The sequence below is a fragment of the Arvicola amphibius genome, chromosome 7, assembly GCF_903992535.2.
Source record: "Arvicola amphibius chromosome 7, mArvAmp1.2, whole genome shotgun sequence".
NCBI lineage: Eukaryota > Metazoa > Chordata > Mammalia > Rodentia > Cricetidae > Arvicola > Arvicola amphibius.
Genome location: NC_052053.1, coordinates 355012 through 377366, shown reverse-complemented (window position 1 = coordinate 377366; position 22355 = coordinate 355012). Strand labels below are relative to the sequence as shown.

At 35.8% G+C, this 22355-nt stretch overlaps 2 protein-coding genes across 2 annotated transcripts; both read left to right on the top strand.

Annotated features, from left to right (window-relative positions):
* Nucleotides 1-967: 967 nt before the first annotated feature.
* On the top strand, nt 968-1915 carry LOC119819309 (olfactory receptor 10AG1-like). The gene has a single exon (XM_038337443.1). It carries the CDS (start codon nt 980-982, stop codon nt 1913-1915), a length of 936 nt encoding a protein of 311 aa, XP_038193371.1. The 5' UTR covers nt 968-979.
* Nucleotides 1916-9500: 7585 nt separating this feature from the next.
* On the top strand, nt 9501-12262 carry LOC119819350 (olfactory receptor 10AG1-like). The gene is made up of 2 exons (XM_038337518.1): nt 9501-9525; nt 11334-12262. The coding sequence occupies exon 2, from the start codon at nt 11363-11365 to the stop codon at nt 12260-12262; it is 900 nt and encodes a 299-aa protein (XP_038193446.1). The 5' UTR covers nt 9501-9525; nt 11334-11362.
* Nucleotides 12263-22355: the final 10093 nt, after the last annotated feature.

The window sequence follows — 22355 nt, the reverse complement described above, 5'->3', positions numbered from 1 at the left end:
ACACATTAAATGCGGACATTTTTTTCCTCATTTTTTTATTAAAAATTTCCATCTCCTTCCCTCCTCCTCCCCCTTCCCTCCCCTCCCTTCCACCCATACCCCCACTCCACCCCTCTCCAAGCCAAAGAGCCATCAGGGTTCTCCACTATGTTAAGTCCAAGGTCAACATTTTTTTAAATGCTTACAATGTCAGTCTGGTTAAGGAAATGAAAATATATGTAAACCTACCAAGAACATCCACATACAATAACACATCACAGAATGAACTAAAGGAAATGAATTACATTTGGAGGAATTAGTGAGTAGCTGAGAGGTTTAAGACAGTCACATATACAAGTGGCAGTAGGCAATCTTCCTACAAAGTAAGTAAACATGTCTGGAATGTGCACCTTCCCCTTAGAGTTATTACTGAGATTTTCAACACATACATCACCTCAGTTATTATCACTACTCGCTATAAAATGTGAGCACAATTTAAGTGATGCTTTTACAGATTTTACATTGAAGTTTAAATAGTATTTTGTTGTATTCTCTTTGTTATTAATGCTTAAATAATATTTGATGTATTATATTTCTTAATATCAGCTTTTAAGAATCAAGCAACCTTGTTCTGTAGATATTTAATCAAAATTATCATAGACTGACACTGGTGATTTGAAAATCAAATAAATATAAGCTGAGGGTCACAGAAAACATATCTGAGTAATGAGTATAAACTTAAGTAACCAATATTGAACATATTTCAAATTACGAATTATAGTCAGTTTAAGTGAATACTACAAATTTAAAAAAACCTTTTACAATAAAATTAATATAATTTCTTGAGAAGGACAGAATATGAGGCTTTGAATAGGCATTCGTTTACAGTGACAAATTCTTATAGAGAATGGAGTAATAAAAATGAAAGGTATTCATGGATTGTAGAAATGGAAACAGAGCTAAAGACAAATGATTCAGACTAACTAAATCATTTCCACAGATGAAGTTTGAAGCAGAAAGCAACATTTCCACAGTAACCCAGTTTGTCCTGCTGGGATTCGCTTCACTTCCCAACCTCCAAGGAATTCTGTCTGCAGTATTCTCCATCATTTACATGATTATACTCATTGGTAACTGCCTCATAATATTAATAACTAGACTTGACCCTACATTGCAAAAACCCATGTACTTTTTCCTGGCAAATTTTTCCACTCTGGAAATCTGTTACGTATCAGTGACTGTCCCAAGGATTCTGTTCAACATTTGGACACAGGATAGAAACATTTCCGTGCTGGCTTGTGCCGTGCAGATGTGCTTCTTCCTTATGTTGGGAACAGATGAATGCTTTCTCCTGGCTGTGATGTCCTATGACCGCTATGTGGCCATCTGCAACCCTCTGCAGTATCCTCTGGTCATGAACTCGAGGAAATGCACTCAGCTGGCCGCAGGCTCCTGGCTTAGTGGCATCCCAATCCAGATTGGCCAAACCTGTTGGATATTCTCTATGCATTTCTGCAATTCTAACAAAATAGAACACTTCTTCTGTGATATACCCCCCATTCTCAAGCTAGCCTGTGGGGACACTTCAGTGCACGAGCTGTCTGTCTATGTGGTTGTTATGGTGGTGGCTGCATTTCCCTTCATACTGGTCCTTGCATCCTACAGCAAAATCATTGCCACCATTCTGAGGTTGCCAACAGCCAAAGGGAGGGCAAAAGCCTTCTCCACATGTTCTTCCCATTTGCTGGTGGTGGTTCTGTTTTATGGGTCTGGTACCATTACCTACTTGAGACCAAAGTCCATGCATTCTCCTGGAACTGACAAACTGCTGTCTCTGTTCTACACAATTGTGACTCCCATGTTCAATCCACTCATATACAGCCTCAGGAACAAGGAGGTGATTGCTGCACTGAGAAAGTTAAAACTGCGAAAGTAGGACCATGTGTTAACATCAGATTGTTGTATTTCCTTGAATTACTGGTAACTAACACATTTTGTAATGCTTCATCCTCACATTAAGAAGGAAAACACTTCCATTTTAAAATGCATTTTAAGCGTATTTTCTTATGTACTTTAGTTTATTTAGATGTTAATTAGGCAAGTTTACCCATCCTCAGTAAAACATTTTAGAAAAAAATATTTATTTTTAAAAGCAAAACTTTAAAATTTCATATTTTTGTTTTAAGTATGCAGGTAGAATTCAAAATTTTACTTCCATACATTAAAGTTAATAGATTCTTTAACATATTCATACCTATATTTTCTGACAGTCTTCTATGGCTCTGAAGCATATAGAGCAATAACTTCCAGTAGGAATAAAATAATGAATGCTTATTGAGTAAGTACATAAGTGATGACTGAATTATCAGCAAGTCTTCCTGACACCCCGAAAAGATCTGGAAAAAAGTGCAGTTGCTATTTGAGTTTATTTATTTAAGCGATTCTGTTCCACTATGGAATAATTCCATCACAATACCAAAGGGAAATCTGAGACCCACATCCTTTCCCCTAATTAGTATCAGATCACTTTATGGTATAACAATATTGTGAACATACACAATATTTTTTTTCATTTATTTTCTTCTTTATTATCATAACCCTAGATTACTTTACTATGAAGTTCTGCTATTGTTGTTCTTGCTGCTGATGTTTTTCCTTTTTTTAACTACAATACACAGATCTACACCTTTGCCTCTCGATGTTTACCAAAATGGATTCCCTGAATTTAAGTGTGAATGCAAGTACTTGATTATTTCAGGATTTGCTGAAGTCCAAACAGTTATATTGTATCTACAGATATGTGCTTTCATTCTTTTACCCCTGATTATGGGGTTGCTAAAATTATTCAAACATTGAACAGCTCTTTGCATAGGAAAGTTGAACAACGAGTAACATAACCATCCATTTTCATTATCTCATCCCAGATTTGCAAATTTGCACCTCGTTTCGAAGGAGGTTGTGTCTCTTTCTGAAGTGGTGGCATTCTGGCTAAATTGTCCCTGCTCAGTCAATGACCTTCAGCGCATGTGGAGACAAACAGCCAAGTTAAATTTAGTGTTAAAAGGGTGGCATAAGAACAGAAGGGTGATGCTTTAGAAGGAGTAAAGTGTCATCAGGTGTTTCAGGGGTAAGAGTGAATAATAGAATTAAGGTAATCACAGAGCATGTCATATATGTATGCAATTGGTTGAAAAAAAATGAACTCATTCAAAGATTTAATGCAATATTTATTTTTGCATTTCTGTTTCATATTAAAGGAATAATGTTTAACAGATGGTAATACAAAATAGAATAAATAAATGCACAAGACCAGACACATGTGTAATTGCTCAGTAAAGTGACAATATACTTCAGCATTAAAGCTTAAGCTCTGGAATCAGGAAAAATAGCTAAAAAATTGCAAAGTATGTCATCTTAAATATAATGCATAAAAGGAAATGGTTTAACTGGTTATCAACAAAAGTTACAGAGTTGATTCCTAAGATAGCATTTCTTTAAACACTGGGAAATGTGTCAAAATTAATTATATAACAAAAGGTATGTTCACACAATAATGTTTTCCCAAATTCCTAGTTACAGATGAAACTCCATAATAAATAAATATGTAAAATATTTGAATTTATACTCTACTACAAGTCTCAGAAATGCCTCATAAAATATGATTAGCATCATTAACCATTCGTGTCCATATAGCCCCCAAGTAATGACTGTAAATAGTGAAAAATAAATTACAAATGATAGACTCAAAACTGGAAAAATATATAAATTTTGTATGTTGATATCGTTAAATAAATGTCTATAAAATGCCTCTTTAATATATTTGTTTCTGTATCTAAACTTAGTATTTTACTTCCATAAAACACTCCTTTGACTAGATTAAACATCCTCTTTCATTGTGCTTTTGAACTATTTTCCACGAGGTTATGTCTACATAAAGATTTAGCATATGCATTCTGTAATTTATATTCATTACAAAATGAGAAAACACTACTCTGGTTAAATTGATCTGATCATTGATTAAGAATGCCATTCAGTAATTTTCTGAAACTAGATTTGATGAACTGGGGATACTAAAAGCAGAAATTGCCTGGTCCACTGAAGTGGTGACCAAATTGCTCTGTCAAAAAAAAAACTCTTCCTGATTGTTGTGGCTTTGTGACAAAATTTACAGAAGGAAGAGTGTAGAGATAGTGTGTATGCTTTTTGCAATTTTTACACATAAAATGCATTATTGGCACATCTGTTATCATCCACTATTCTTTCAGAGCTTTATAATATGTTATAATGTGGAGAATAAAAAGACCTGACTTCACCACAAGATATAGGGAAGGAACAGTCAGGCTGAAGATCACATAGCTACCTCAATAATGCTAAATCTTTGATACCTCTTTTTTCACTGATAGAAAAACAAAAATAAATTATCTTATATTAAGGCATTTTAGAATTGTCACCATTTGAAAGAATTTCTCACTTAATTCATAAATCATTTAAAGATATAATATGTTTAATTATTCATTCAAAATATCACTTTTTTGTTTATTATGACACTGTTTATTCTCTATTTGTTTTCGAGACAAAGGTTTCTGGTTGTCCTGGAACTAACTGTCCTAGAACCAGGCTGGCCTAGAACTCATAAAGATCAGTCTGCCTCTGCCCCCAGCCCTGGCATTAAATACATGTGGTACCACACCCGGCACTGTTTACTATCTTAAGAGAAATAGCCAGGTGGTGGTGTATGTATGTATGTAAAATCCCTGAGTTTTGCATATGCCAAGGAATCCGTATAAGTTCAAAATTAGCAAACAAAAATTAGTGTTACTGCTAAACTAAATTTACTCTCTGGGTCACAGTGAGTAAATACTAATGTATCTATGATAAATGATTAGAAACAAGAAATAAAAACCATCTTGAAAACATGAAAACACCATTTGTCTAATGGCTGATGCTGTGTTGTCTGAACGAAAGATAATAACTACAATACTTCAGTAAGTCTTTATGTTTTGAAACTTTAAAAATGTTTAAATTATTTCAGTGTATTGTGTGTGTGCGTGTGTCTGTGTCTCTTTGTCTGTATATGTGCTGTTTGTGTTTCCCTGTCTCTGTGTCCATGACTGTATATGTATGTTTTATGTGTGTGTATGTGTGTGTGTCTATGTGTGGTTTGTGTGTTTTTAAGGTAATTGTCTGTGTCTCAGAAACATTGAACTTTGCTTGGTTATAGCCCATGAAGCAGCTCCTATGCCTACTCATCAGTAAAAACTCAGCTTTAAGCTGGAGCTTGTGAAATAGCCAGATCATCATTTTCTCTACTCTTCTGCCCATGCTAAAGGTCAGCCAGTCTCTTAAAATTATACTAAATCCACAAAAATTCTAAATTCTACTAGGTTTTAAAATATTATTGTTTTTCTAAACCTTTTTTATTTTAAAGACATTGTTTTCTGGGATCCCCTCTAGAGCCAAGTCTCTTGCCAGCCATAAAAAGGATCCCTTAATGTAGGTATCTTCTTCCCTGCTCCTATATCCACCCTTCCTCCATCTCCACCCTCCCACTCCCCCAAGCTGTTGCCAGTCCTTCCCTTCCCCCTTCCCTCTCTCCCTCTCCCCTTTCCCCCAACCTCACACCCACCCCTGCCCCCACCTCCATGCTCACAATGTTTACCATGTAATCTTGTCTCCTTCCAATATCCAGGAGGATAACTATATGCTTTTCTTTGGGTTAACCTTCTTATTTAGCTTCTCTAGGATCACGAATTATAGGCTCAATGTCCTGTATTTATGGCTAGAAACCAATTATGAGTGAGTACATCCCATGTTCATCTTTTTGGGTCTGGATTATCTCACTCAGGATAGTGTTTTCTATTTCCATCCATTTGCATGCAAAATTCAAGATGTCATTTTTTTTTCCCCCGCTGAGTAGAACTCTAAAGTGTATATGTGCCACACCTTCTTTATCCATTCTTCCATTGAGGGGCATCTAGGTTGTTTCCAGGTTCTGGCTATTACAAATAATGCTGCTATGAACATAGTTGAACAAATGCTTTTGTGGTATGATTGGGCATCTCTTGGGTATATTCCCAAGAGTGGTATTGCTGCGTCCTGGGGTAGGTTGATCCCGAATTTCCTGAGAAACTGCCACACTGATTTCCAAAGTGGTTGCACAAGATTGCATTCCCACCAGCAATGGATGAGTGTACCCCTTACTCCACATCCTCTCCAGCACAGGCTATCATTGGTGTTTTTGATTTTAGCCATTCTGACAGGTGTAAGATGGTATCTCAAAGTTGTTTTGATTTGCATTCCCTGATCACTAAGGAAATTGAACATGACCTTAGGTGTCTCTTGGCCATTTGCACTTCTTCTGTTGAGAATTCTCTTTTCAGATCAGTGCCCCATTTTTTAATTGGGTTAATTAGAATTTTAAAGTCTAGTTTCTTGAGTTCTTTATATATTTTGGAGATCAGACCTTCGTCTGATGCGGGGTTGGTGAAGATCTTCTCCCATTTAGTAGGAAGCCTTTTTGTCTTAGTGACAGTGTCCATTGTTTTACAGAAGCTTCTCAGTTTCAGGAGATCCCATTTATTCAATGTTGCCCTTATTGTCTGTGCTTCTGGGTTATACATAGGAAGTGTTCTCCTGTGCCCATGTGTTGCAATCTACTTCCCACTTTCTCTTCTATCAGGTTCAGTGTGGTCGGATTTATATTGAAGTCTTTAATCTATTTGGACTTGAGTTTTGTGCATGGTGATAGATATGGGTCTATTTTCGTTCTTCTACAGGTTGACCTCCAGTTATACCAGCACCATTTGTTGAAGATACTTTCTTTCTTCCATTGTATACTTTTAGCTCCATTGTTGAAAATCAGGTGTTCATAGGTTTGTGGGTTAATATCTGGGTCTTTTATTCAATTCCATTGGTCGACTTCTCTGTTTTTATGCCAATACTAAGCTGTTTTCATTACTTTAGCTCTGTAATAGAGTTTGAAGTCAGGGATGGCAATGCCTCCAGAAGTTCCCAGCTGGGTCCTTGGACAGCAGAGGAGATGGTACCTGAACGGTCCTTGTTCCACTATCACGCTGATGATTATCTCGAATATCACCATAGAATCAGAGAAACGGACTGAGCTCCCAAGGTCCAGTTGAAAGGCAGAAGGAGGGAGAAGACGAGCAAAGAAGTCAGGACCACGAGGGGTTGGTCCACCAACTGAGGCAGTGTGCCTGTTCTAATAGGAGCTCACCAAATCCATCTGTACCAGGTCTGAATGAGCATGTGATCAAACCGGGCTCTCTGATTGTGGCTGACAATGGGGGCTGAGAAGCCATTGATAAAGGCACTGGGACTTGTTTTTACGGCATGTTCTGGCTTTTTGGGACCCTAGTCTATATGCATGCACAGCTCCTTAGGCCTGATGGAGGGGGGGAGGGCCTTGGACTTCACACAGGACAGGGTTCTCTGCCCTCTCTCAAGCAGGGTGGGAGAGGGAAGAGGGGGTGTGGGGGAGTGGGAGGGGATTGGGAGGAGGGAAGGAAGTGTAAATAATTGAATGACAAAAAAGACATTGTTTTCTACATATATAAATTTCTGTGAAAGGTATTTATACATTATTTTAAAGACCTGTACATAGTATTCAAACATGCGGGAGCTGTGGTGTCTTTTCCCAATAGCAAACAATACATTTTTGGAAATTACTTTTACAAAATGATGACCATCAACTATGCAAAAATAAAAAATTGTACTAATTATTAAAAAAGATATAATATGTTGATGTGATCAAAGATCCCATTACTTGATAACTAAATAGTAGAAGCTGAAAATGAAATAGATTAGTTAATTCCTCTACCATCATCACAGGAACTCTTTTTTGTAATAGATGCTAATTAATAAAGACTTCCAAAGATGGCAACATGCATAAAATAAGGGGATGTGGAATACTCAGCTAAGTAAGATACCTACATCACACCCACTCCTCTGAAGATTGTGCAGAAAATTGTAAACTAAAAAGTTGACAACAGAAGCAAATCAGTCTCTTGTGACCATAACAGGTCTGTAGCATACATGAATTCCAGGCAAATGGGACTGGGTGCACAAGATTTGGAAAAGGTCAAGACAACTTAACTTGCACTATGGAACAGGAAAAGCTTCATGAAACCGGAACCCTATCTGAGACATTGGTGCCAATTAAAGGCTGCTGGGGAATGAGGCATGCATTTATGTTTCAGGGATGTACTCAGGCAGACATCTCATAGACATATACAGAAATACCAGGTTGACTCAGGGAAATAGGGGATTTGGGTTTTGAGAACAAAAAGTGGTGGTTGGGATGGGGAGATTGGAGAAGGAGTGCAGAGTGGATCTGATCAAAACACATAAGCATGCATGACATTCTTAAAAATAACCTCCCTGAATATTATTTTGGTTGTTGTACTCTTCTCTTTGAGTGACAAGGAGAATTAATATTTCAGTTTAGAAGGTTACATGGGAAAAGAGGCGATCCCCAGGGAAGCGAATTTTATTACTTAAATAATATAGTTAGTTTATACTGAGACATTTGAAAAGGCAGTGAGAAACTGTTTTAAATAAAATTCATGAACTGAAAACTATCTTTGCTTTCTCATACTGAAGGCAAACAATAATGGTATGTATTATATTGTGTGTAGAATAAGATAGGTAAGTGCGAAATGAAATGGAATAAATACAAAGTTATATATATATATACAGTATACAAACACCAAAAAAATCAATATTTAATTACAGATAATTAGATAAAAATTTAATGCTTTATATTTGAAACACTGGTTCAGTCAGACTTTGTACATTTCTGGATATAATTACTAAGTAATCACGTGAAAGAAATGGAAAGTACTCTATTGCAAATTAAGCTTGTATAATAAATATCACGTTCTCACCAATATCTTCATTTAACTCTCAATATTTATTTAGGAAATAATCTGCTTAAGAAATAATCAAATATTTTATGTATTTTAAATATAGAAATAGGATCTCCAAAAAGCACAATTTTACGTAACCATTAAGTAATTCAGGTAATGGGTATTATCAAATTGATTTACATCCTATCATGGTTATGCTAAAATGTTTCTTTTGTTTTCCGTGTTGCTTTTCTCTATTAGTCTTTTCCTTAAACTGGAATGCATCTCTGAGTAAAGAATGGGTATAGTGGTGAACAGCAGCATAGAGAAAGCATAGTCTGAACTTGAAATCTTCCGTAGTAACGTCACCAGTTACTTGAATTATAAATGCTCCATCAACTCAGTTACCATATCTTCTATGACTTTCTTCATTCTTCTTTTTTATTTTATCTGATTAGTTAATCATATGAGTTCTAAGAAAGGAAATTCTGATATCATTTATATATTTCTGTGATAAAATCAGGGCACACTGTCAAACAAATATGCATATTGTCTTTATGATGACTATGTTTAAAAACAGATTTTGTTTCATTTGTTATACAGCGGCACAATATAAATTTTTAACTCTCTGTTGTGCGATAGAGGTTTAGATTTTTACTTTTTGTAAACCAAAGAAAGATTCATGTCCATTGTCTTCTCCTTCCATCTTCCCACATCTCCCTGAATTCTGGCTCCTGGCACTCTCTACTGCCACTATGGTGAGAACATATCTTATGTTTTATTCAATTTCTATCACCATTTTCTAATAAAAATATAATAAAATTACAGGATGCTGAGAACATTTTAACCAATGTATTGTTTTCTAGATTATTATAAAATTAAATTTATACTTATGTTTTGAAGCTTGTTACCTTTTCATTGACCACACTAACATTGTGGACAAATGGTGATGAGGATTCTCTTTATTGTGAGCTACTTCGTTTTATTTTCCTATTTTTCACAAGATAATATGAAAATAAAAAAGGTCATAGTAAAGAAAAATCACATGATATACTACTTACATATGATTGAAGAGGAAGAAAATAATTCAGCCACATTCTTACTCCTAATCATTATCTGATAATTAACAGGGATATATATATATATATATATATGGATATATATACATATATATGGATATATATATATGATATTCTTAATGTGCAACTGGCAGGGGTCAAAACTTTCACCATGAACAGTAGCCTCATTTGGAAGACTCTTCATGTGAAATAAGCACTTTAATGTGTTAATATTTTATTCAGTAGCTTCATAAATTAGCTTTGCAAAACAGTAAGTTATTTGTTACACATAATGTGTAGATAAAGCATACTATTAGCATTTTTAACCCATATTTAGGCATAAAAACAGAAAAATAGAAATAACATAAACACGAACACATTAATGTGCACAAATACACACACATACACCACACAAACAAACACACTGTAACAATACTGAATGGAAAAAACATAAATATGATGCTAGCAGGATTAGTGAGAAAAGTATTATTATAAAAATTCAGATGAACACTACTGAACTTACCACCTTTAAGCTTTAATCGTATATTTATGGCTTTTCCTGAATTCAGACTTGAACAAATGTTTAAAATTTAATAATCCTATAGTATTCATCTAAGTGATATTTTGAGTACTTATTTTCCAGAGACGAAGAATGAATAATAAAACCTCAGTAAAATAAAAAAAAAAAGTCTAAACACTATTTATACCTGCTGATCCTATATAACTTGCATTGAAAGGAAAACAGCTTTGAAAGAAATAATATTTAAAGGTATTTAATGGATTAATTCCATTTTGTTTTGTATTGAAATTGTACAGAACACAAGCCTAGAAAATATCTTGAAGAAACCAGAGCAACATCATGGGACTTTCAGATATTGCATTTACAAATGAATTATACAATTTAAATCATATATCCTATCAATGCAAAAACATAATTGTACAGAACACAAGCCTAGAAAATATCTTGAAGAAACCAGAGCAACATCATGGGACTTTCAGATATTGCATTTACAAATGAATTATACAATTTAAATCATATATCCTATCAATGCAAAAACATATAAAATATATATCAGAAGATGAAAATACAAGTTCTAAATCATCATTTATTTGAGCCGGGCGGTGGTGGCGCACACCTTTAATAACAGCACTCGGGAGGCAGAGGCAGGCGGATCTCTGTGAGTTCGAGGCCAGCCTGGTCTACTAAAGCTAGCTCTAGGACAGGCTCCAAAGCTACAGAGAAACACTGTCTCAAAAAACCAAAATAAAAAATATATTTGATGATACTTTTTAGAACAATGGAATCTAAATGTTTAATTATTAAAAAGAGACTTGAGCCATCAGTAAAGTATAAATGAAGCTAAATAGGCTAGAAATCAGAAGTGATGCCTATTTGTGATTTAACATTTTCCATAGGTGAAACATGAGGAACTCAACACCATAGAAAATGTTTCCACAGTGATGCAATTTGTTCTGATAGGATTTTCAGACCTTCCCAACCTCCAAGGATTTATATTTGCAGTGTTCTCTACTATATATATTATTATCCTGACTGGAAATTTCCTCATAATAGTAATAACCAGTATAGACCCCGCATTACAGAAACCCATGTATTTTTTCCTGGCAAATTTCTCCTCTCTGGAAATCTGTTACGTATCAGTTATTGTCCCAAGGATTCTGTTCAACATTGAGATGCAGGACAGAAGCATTTCAGCGATATCCTGTGCCACTCAGTTGTGCTTGTTCCTTATTTTTGGAACTACTGAATGTGTGCTGCTGGCTGTAATGTCCTATGACCGCTATGTGGCCATCTGCAACCCTCTGCATTACATTCTGATCATGAACCCAACGAAGTGCACTCAGCTGGCAGTGGGATCCTGGCTCGCTGGCATTCCAATACAGATAGGACAGACATGTCAGATTTTCTCTCTGCACTTCTGCAATTCAAACAAAATAGAACACTTCTTCTGTGATATACCCCCCATTCTCAAGCTAGCCTGTGGGGACACTTCAGTGCACGAGCTGTCTGTCTATGTGGTTGTTATGGTGGTGGCTGCATTCCCCTTCATACTGGTCCTTGCATCCTACAGCAAAATCATTGCCACCATTCTGAGGTTGCCAACAGCCAAAGGGCAGGCAAAAGCCTTCTCCACATGCTCTTCCCATTTGCTGGTGGTGGTTCTGTTTTATGGATCAGCTACAGTTACCTACCTGAGACCAAAGCCCATGCATTCTCCTGGAACTGACAAACTGCTGTCTCTGTTTTACACAATTGTGACTCCCATGCTCAATCCACTGATATACAGCCTCAGGAACAAGGAGGTGATTGCAGCTCTAAAAAGGTTATTTCTCAAGGAATAGTGCTATCCATTTAGTATAAATCATCTTTGACTTTTGTGGTTTTGATTTTAGAGTAACATCTTAAATATATTTATGCTTGTTTTGAGAAGGCAATCACTTTCCACTTTTTTATATTTTGAGCTTAAATATGAAATTTTCATCATTTGTAAATGTACTATGCATATCATCTATCTTCAGTGATCTATGTCTAGGGTGAATATTTTCTCAAAAAATTCTTTAGTGTGGTTGTTTTTTCTCTATGTGGAAAGAAACAAAATGTAGACTGTTAGTAGATTAAATTTAACATCAACTATTAGAAGCATAAATTACCATCCTTGCAATAGTAGATTCTAGGTTATTAATTCACTAAGAACAAGTTTTCAATTCACCTAACATTTCTTTATTTTCTTCCATGTAGGTACTTTTAAGTACATCAGAAAAATTTAATGCATTTTACATAATCATGTTTCTCCATCTAATCATTTGTATTCTGACTATTTGTGTGGTGCATTATATTTATTCATTCATGTCTCTTAGTCCAGAAAGTACATATGTGTACGTCACTTTAACTTGGTTTTATATGTTTTAATCATTTGTCAGGATGAGTAAGAAAATGATCATGTGAATGAAAAATATGATGGTAAACATAATTTTTCTGTTCTTGGATTATTTTCTGAGATGTGTTAAAGGATATTAATTTTATGAGTATAGTTTTATTCCATGAATTCATATAACAGAATTATCATATTTGAGTAAAGTGTTGAATAGTCAGGTGCCTTTCAGATAATCTCTATCAGTAGAGGAGCCCTGATATTGTGCTCCCTTTTATCATTCCTGTGCATCTATTTGAAATCACAAATAATAAACCAGGAAGAAAAAATGATGAACATTTGATTAGCGACATTCTGGTGTGCTGGCTATATTCAGAAATATTTTGTAACTGTTGGATTGGCTCTGTATTATTTTACTTTAAATATTTTAAGATTATTTTATAAGATCATTATAAAGGAGAAAGACAGTCTGTTATGCCAAATTCTTTTTCTGTTTTTTTTATTTTTATATTTTATATAATAATAAAATACATTTTGATCACGTTCATTTTGATCACGTTCTTTCCCCTCACCTGTCTTGCTACATATCCTCCCCAACCCCTTACACATTTAGCATAATGTGTCATCTCTCTCATGATCTCACTCTCTTTCTCAATAAAATAGAACAACAAAAAATCCAAACAGATAATCTAGCAAGCAGAAAACTAGTAAGATAAAAAAAAATGCCAAAACATATACACATTTCTTTTACTCTTTTGAATAACTCAACTTTTGTTATTTGTTTATGGCTTAATCTTATATATCTTCCAAAAGCAGTGTGTTAAATGTGTTCTCCATGATGATATTGGGAAATGTTTCAATTTGTAGGAAGGAGAACATTTCAGCTTGATAAATAGTATTAACTTGAGTCCCAACTCTGCATCCACTCCCACAAGCTTTCATCATAATGGTGTTCTGTTTTTCACAATCTTAAAAGCAAAAATAAATAAGTAGGTGATAGATAATTCTAAGTAATCATAAAACAAAAACCTGCAGAACGTTTCAATAAGATAAACTTTAATTACTTCCTATTGTTCTTCTGAGATATTTTATCACTGTCTATGAAGTCTAAGTAATACTCAGGAAATAAAGTCATTATTTTAAATAGGCATCGTATTTTGGGAAATAACATTTTTAAAAATAATGTAAAATCCAGAAATTAGAAAAAAATTAACATTATCATAAGTGACATAGCCACCTTACCCCAAGCTAATGTCACAGAAAAAATCATTGAACGACTATGTCAGCAATGAAACCAACTAGATAAAGACCATAAAAACGAATTACAATTTGATTAGAGATAGGACAGCAAGCAGAATATGGGTCACCTGGAAATGCCCACACCTTATCTTTTTTTATTTAATATGGTTTATTTATTTTTTATATTTAAAAATTTCCATCTCCTCCCCTCCTCCTCCCCCTTCCCTCCCGTCCTTCTTCCCCTTCCCTCCCCTCCCCTCCACCCATATCTCCCCTCCCTCCCTCTCAAGGCCAAGGAGACATCGGGGTTCCCTACTCTATGTTAAGACCAAGGTCCTCCCAACTCCCCCCAGGTCCAGGAAGGTGATCGACCAAGCTGAGAAGGCTCCCACAGAGCCCGTCCATGCAGAAGAATCAAAGCCCAGAGCCTTTGTCCATGGCTTCCCAGTCAGCCCCCACCGTCGGCCACATTCAGAGAGTCGGGTTTGGTCTCATGTTCCATCAGTCCCATTCCAACTGGAGTTGGTGATCTCCCGTTAGTTCTGTCCCACCGTCTCCATGGGTGAACGCACCCCTCACGGTCCTGACTTTCTTTCTCATGTTCTCCCTCCTTCTGTGCTCCTCATTAGGACCTTGGGAGCTCAGGCCGGTGCTCCAATGTGGGGCTCAGTCATTTTCTTCATCTATCGTCAGGTGGAGGTTCTATGGTGATATGCAAGAAATTCATCAGTATGGCTATAGGAACTGGCCTTTTCAGGCTCCCTCTTCTCAGCTGCCCAAGGAACTAGCTGGGGGCGTCTCCCTGGAAACCCGGGAACCCCTCTAGAGTCAAGTCTCTTGACAACCCTCAGATGGCTCCCTGAATTAAGATATGTGCTTCCCTGCTCCCATATACACCCTTCCTGTATCCCAAGCATCCCATTCCTCCGAGCTCCCCCCATTCTCCCCTTCGTGTCTTTCCCTCCCCATCTTCCCTTGGCCCCGTCTCGCCCCACCCTCAGGTTCCAATTTTTGCCCGGTGATCGTGTCTACTTCCAATATCCAGGAGGATTACTATATGTTTTTCTTTGGATTCACCTTCTTATTATCTTCTCAAGGATCCCGAATTATAGGCTTGATGTCCTTTAATCATGGCTAGAAACCGATTATGAGTGAGTACATCCCATGTTCATCTTTTTGGGTCTGGGTTACCTCACTCAGAATAGTGCCTTATCTTTAAACCTTCCACATAGGCTATCTTGTACTACAAAGAATCTTTGAAGATGATATTAAGATTTCAACATCTTGCCATGAGCAGTTTATTCAAGAAAACCATGACTCAAGTACAAGACCATAACAAAGGGGAGAGGAGAGAAAAGGGTGTTTGTGGAATTGTTTATTTTGCAATCTCAATGGGCTGAGAACCACTATAAAAACAACACTTTAAACTCCATTTCAAATCACTTCCTAACACCAGAGAATTTTTTAAAATTTGTTTATGTGTATCTCAAGTATACCAGATGGTGTGTTTCATATTGTATTAAGTTATTGCATCATACCACATTATTCTGAATCTACTAGTCTTTACTGTTTTATTTTTGAGACATATTAACAGTATTTTAACATTGGAAAGTGTTCTGTATTATCTTGATCAATTTTTTATGGTGAAGCAAGAGTGAATAGGAGAAGTTTCATGGATTTAAATGGCTCAAATAATAATAGTCAAAACTTAAATCTTGAAAAAGATTCATTGATTATCACAATTTCCATTTAGAAATTAACATGAAAAGATATTCTGGTGAAGGCATTACTAGTTGAAATAACCTAATTTGCCTTCTTTATCAGTTCCCATTCTGACATTGACTCTTACATATTCACTACAAATATATAACTTCTGTATCACTTAAAACTCCATCTTTTCTTATGTTATTTTCCATCCTCATTTCACAATCCACCCAAAAAACATTAATTTAGACAATATACTTTTGTCTTAATGAAATATATGTGTTTGTAAATTTATACAAATATAAAATAAGATTTTATAAGTTTTCAGACATTCACAATGTTATCTATTCCTCCTTCCTCTCCTTTTTGCTATATTGGCCATCCTTCCTGTAAAAAATCAGGGTTCTTTAGAAGAATAAAACATATGGGACATATATACATAAAAGAGAATTATTAGAATGGGTCATATGCTATGATCCTGATATCCCAGCAATGACAGTCTAACAACAGAATATCCTATAACTCAGTAGTTATCAGTCCATAATACATGAAAATCTGACACCAAAGGCCATTTATAATATAATTCTCTTTATACATTAAGTTATAATCAGAAAAGTTCCAGGGAATGAGAAAATTTTTTATAGTTTGCAAAGACTGAGTGGAAATAAGAAAATGTAGGGCCAAGTAAAGTTATATTTCATATTGAAGTAATGAATGGTAAGAGATACAGGAAGGATTTAAGAAATGTAAATTCCAAACAAGTTCTTACTTTCAAAATTGTGAGAATTTTACTATGTATGAGTTAAATCTCAAACTGTAACATTGTAAGTTAGTATTAAAGAGGCAATAATGATAGAGGCCCTGCATAGCGGGGAAAACACCGGTTCCCCAACCCAACTTCCTCGACTTCTCTAGTCAGCCAGCAGGAGAGTTTCCTACAGGTAAGTTGCTCCAAAACACATCCCTTCTCACAAGATCCTGCAAGCTACAAGCCCCATCCAACCCAAAAATTGTCTATCCTTCTGAAACCTTGGTAGAACTCTGAAACACAGCTTTCTAGAATACAGAGAGGACCATGAGATGAGTGACCAGCAGCCAACCAGCAGAACAACCACTCTATAGGTCCTCTATAGTAGGGCAAATCCCTGGGACCCTCCCCCAGCTGGTCAGCCAGCAAGAGAATTTCCTGCAGGTAGGCTACCCCAATACCCACCCTCATCCACCAGACGCTGCAAACTACAACTACCATCCTGCTCCCAAACTCACCTATCCTCCTGCAACCTTAGTAGAACTCTGAAACACAGCTTGCTACAAGAGGTGAGTGACCACCACCCAGCAAGACACCCTACTTTCTGGGCCCTCCATAGTGAGGCAGAAACCTGGGCCTCTCCCACACCTGTCTCACCTTCTCTAGCCAGCCAGCAGAAGAGTTTCCTTCAGAGAGGACCAAGAGAGAGGACGGAGAGAGCGAAGACACAGAGCAGAACAACAGAGCAGGCTAAGAAAGATCTTAGTGTCTCCCTGAGACACAGATATTGTACAGAGAACACCAAGAATGAGTGATTCCCAAAGACTTAGACAGTCACTGCAAGGATTGGACCAAGATGCCAAGACACTGCCAGCATCAACTGAAGGAAGGGATGGGTAGGTGTCAATGAAAGAATTCATCCAACAACCTAAAAAACAACATGGTAACACCAGAACCCAGTGGTCATACAACAGACAGAATTGATCATCCTAACCAAGAAGAAGCAGAAGAAAATGCTTTAAATGTAACTTTCTGAAGATGATGGAGACCTTTTAAAAGCAAATGAAAAACTCCCTTAATGAAATGGAGGAAATGACAAGGAAAAAATGGAAGAAATTAATAAATCCCCCAAAACAGAACAAAACAAAACAAGAGAACCATGAAAAAATAATCAAACAGGTAAAACACACAGTTTAAGACTTGAAGAATGAAATAGATGCAAGAAAGAGAACACAATCAGAGGGAAATCTGCATATGGAAAATCTGGGTAAAGGAACTGAAGTTATAGAGGGAAATATAACCAACAGATTATAAGAGATGAAAGAAAGCATCTCAGGTGTTGAAGATACTATAGAGGAAATAGATTCATTGGTCAAATGAAATATTAAGTCCAACAAATTCTTAACACAAAACATCCAGGAAATCTGGGACACCATGAAAACCTAAGAATAATAGGGATAGAAGAAAGAGAAGAACTCCAGCTCAAAGTCACATAAAATATATTCAACAATTAATAATAGAAGAAAACCTTTCCAACCTAAAGGAAAATATTTCTATGGAAGTACAAGAAGCTTACAGCACCAAATAGACTAGATAAAAAGTCCTATTGCCATATAACAATCATAATGCAAAACATAAAAAATAAAGAAAAAATATTAAGAGCTGCAAAGGAAAAAGATCAAGTAACATAAAAAGCTAAACATATCAGAGTAAAAACAAACTTGTCAATGAAAGCCAGGTCTTGGGCAGATGTGCAGCTGACACTAAGAGACCACAGATGCAAGCCAAGACTACTACACCCAGAAAAGCTTTCAATCATAATCGATGGAGAAAACAAGATATTCCATGACATAACCATTTAAACAATATGTATCCACAAACCCATCCCTGCAGATAGTACTAAAAGGAAAACCCCAACCAAATGAAGATAACTACACACACAAAAACACAGGCAACAGATCCCCTCCCAACAGCAAAACCCAAAGAAAGGTAACACACAACCACTACCACAAAAACATAATAGGAATTTACAACCAGTGGTCACTACTATCTCTTACTATCAATGGACTCAATATATCTACAAAAAGAAGCAGACTAAGAGAATGGATACAAAAACAGGATCCAGCCTTCTGCTGTGTACAAGAAACACACCACAACCTCAAAGACAGACATTATCACAGAGAAAAGGGTTGTGAAAATGTTTTCCAATCAAATGGGCCTAAGAAACAAGTTGTTGTTGCTATCCTAATATCTAACAAAATAGATTTCAAACAAAAAATCAATCAGAAAAAAAATGGAGAGGGACACATTATACTCATGACAGTAACAATCCATCAAGATGAAGTCTCAATCCTGAACATGTATTCCCCTAATACAAAAGCACCCACATATGTAAAAGAAACAGTACTAACGCTTAAATCACACATCAAACCCATATACTATTAGTAGGAGACTCCAACACTCCACTCTTGCCAATGGATAGGTCAACTAGACAGAAACACAACAGAGAAATTAGAGAACTAACAGATGTTATGACTCAAATGGACTTAACAGACATCTATAGAACATTCCACCCAAACACACACACAAAAAAATACTTTCTTCTCAGCGCCTCATGGAACATTCTCTAACATTGCCCAAATACTCAGTAACAAAGCAAACCTCCACAGATACAAAAAATTGGAGTATCTTTTAATATCTCCATGGTTTAAAGTTAGAATTTAACAACACTGCTCTCAGAAATTCTACAAACTCATGGAAATTGAGCAGTTAACTATTGAATCACCACTGGGTCAAGGAAGAAATAAAGAAAGAAATTAAAGACTGCCTAGAATTCAATGGAAATGAAGGCACAATGTCCTCAAACTTATGGAACAATATGAAAGCAGTGCTAGGAGGAATGTTCATAGCACTAAGTGCCCACAAGAAGAAAGTGGTGAAAGGTTAACAGCACACCTGAAAGCTCTAGAACAAAAAGAAGCAGACTCACTGAGAAGGAGTAGAAGACAGGAAATAATCAAATTGAGGACTGAAATCAATAAAATTGAAACAAGGCAAAAATATAAACAATTATGGAGACAAAAAACTGGCTCTTTGAAAAAAATCAACCAGAGAGACAAACCCTTATCAAACTAATCAAGAGGCTTAGAGAGAACATCCAAATTAACAAAATCAGTAATAAAAAGTGGATATAACAACAGACACTGAGGAAATCTAGAGAATCATTAGGTCATACTACAAAAAAACTGTACTCCACAAAATTGGAAACACAAAAAAATGGACAATTTTCTGGATAAATACCAAAATTAAATAAATACCAGGTGACAATTTAAGTAGAACAATAATCAACAGGGAAATAGAAGCTGTCATCAAAAGTCCCCCAAGCAAATAAAGCCAAGGGCCAAATAGTTTTAGTGCAGAATTCTACCAGAACTTCCAAGAACTCATACCTGTACACCTCAAAATGTTTCACATAATAGAAACAGAAGAAATATTGCCAAACTCTTTTTATGAGGCTGCAGTTACCCTGATACCGAAATCACACAAAGACTTAACCAAGAAAAAGAATTACAGACCAATGGCACTCATGAACATAGATGCAAAAATACTCAATAAAATACCAGCAAATCAAATTTAAGAACACATTAAAAAATCATCCACCAAAATCATGTCACCTTTATCCCAGAGATTCAGGGATGGTTCAACATACAAAAATCTATCAATATAAGCCATAATATAGATAAACTGAAAAAAATCATATGATCATCTATTAGATGCTGTAAAAGCATTCAACAAAATCTAACACTCCTTCATGATAAAGGTCTTGGAGAGATCAGGAATACAAGGATCATATCTAAGCATAATAAAAGCAATATACAAAAAGATGACAGCCAACATCAAATTAAATAGAGTGAAACTCAAAGCAATTGCACTAAAATCAGGAACAGACAAGGCTGTCCACTTTCGTCTTATCTATTCAACATAGTTCTTGAAGTTCTGGCTAGATCAATAAGACAACAAAAGTACATCAAGGAGATTCAAATTGGAAAGAATGAAGTCAAACTTCTGTTATTTATTGATGATATGATAGCATAAATAAGTATTCCCCAAAACTCTACCAGGGAACTCATACAGCTGATAAATACCTTAAAAAATGTGGCCAGACAGAGGCAGGCGGATCTCTGTGAGTTCGAGGCCAGCCTGGTCTACAAGAGCTAGTTCCAGGACAGGCTCCAAAGCTACAGAGAAACCCTGTCTCGAAAAAACCAAAAAAAAAAAAAAAAAAAAAGTCGCCAGAATCAAGATCAACTAAAAAAACAAAAACAAAAGCAAAAAACTCATAGCCCTCCCATATACAAATGATAAAGAAGCTGAGATGGAAATCAGAGAAACATCACTTTGCACAATAGTCACAAATAACATAAAATAGTTTGGCATAACACTAACCGAAAAGTGAAAGACCTATTTGACAAGAACAAGAAGTCTTTGAAGAAACAAATTAAGAAGACACCAGAAAATGGTAAAGATTCCTCACACTCTTAGATAGGTAGGATCAATATAATAAAAATGGCAATCCTACCAAAAGCAATCTATAGATTCACTGCAATCCCCATCAAAATCCCACCACAATTTTTCACAGACCTTGAAGGAACAATATCAACTTCATATAGAATAGCAAAAAAACAAGGATAGCAAAAACAATCCTGTATAATAAAGTAACTTCTGGAGGCATCACTGTCCCTGACATCAAGCTTTATTATAGAACTACATTACATTACAAAGCTAAAGAAACAGCTTGATATTGACATAAAAACAGAGTGGTTGACCAATGGAATCTAAGTGAACACCTGGATACTAATTCACAAACCTATGAATGCCTGATTTTTGACAAAGAAGCTAAAATTATACAATGGAAAAAAGAAATCATCTTCAAAAATGGTGTTGGCATAACTGGATGTCAACATGTAGAAAAATGAAAATAGATCTATACTTATCTTCATGCACAAAAATCAAGTCCAAATGGATTGAAGACCTCAATATAAATCCAACCACACTGAACCTGATAGAAGAGAAAGTGGGAAGTAGCCTTCAATGCATGAGCACAGGAGACCACTTCCTACATAAAACCCCATTAGCAAAGGCACTGAGAGCAACAATAAATAAATGGAACCTCCTGAAACTGAGAAGCTTCTGTAAAGCAAAGGACACAGTCAATAAGATGAAAAGGCAGCCTGGTGAAGGGAAAAAGATCTTCATCAACCCCACCTCAGACAATGGACTGACCTCCCAAATTTCTAAAGGACTCACAAAATTAGACATCAAAATACTAAATAACCCAATTTTAAAAATGGGATACAGAACTAAATAGAGAAATCTCAACAGAAGAATCTCAAATGGCAGGAAGACACCTACAAAAATGTACAACATCTTTAACCATCAGGGAAATGCAAATTAAAACAACTCTGAGATACCATCTTACACCTGTCTAAAAGGCTAAGATCAAAAACAACAATGACATCAAATTCTGGAGAGGATGTGGAGTAAGGGGATTACTAATCCACTGCTGATAGAAATGCAAACTTGTACAATCATTTTAGAAATTAGTATGGCAATTTCTCAGAAAATTGGGAATCAACTTTTATGTCAGGATCAGCAATACAACTCTTGGGCATATACGCAAAGATGCTCAAGCATATTCCAAAGACATTTGTCCATATCAGCATTATTTGTGATAACTATAACCTGAAAACAACCTAGATGTCCCTCAATCGAAGAATGGATAAAGAAAATGTGGTACTACACAGCAGTAAAAAAAAATAAATAATGACACCTTGAAATTTTCATGCAAATGGTTAGAACTTGAAAACACCAT

Coding starts and splice junctions, on each gene's coding strand:
- LOC119819309 (XM_038337443.1), top strand. CDS start 980: ATGAAGTTTGAAGCAGAAAGCAACATTTCCACAGTAACCCAGTTTGTC.
- LOC119819350 (XM_038337518.1), top strand. CDS start 11,363: ATGCAATTTGTTCTGATAGGATTTTCAGACCTTCCCAACCTCCAAGGA.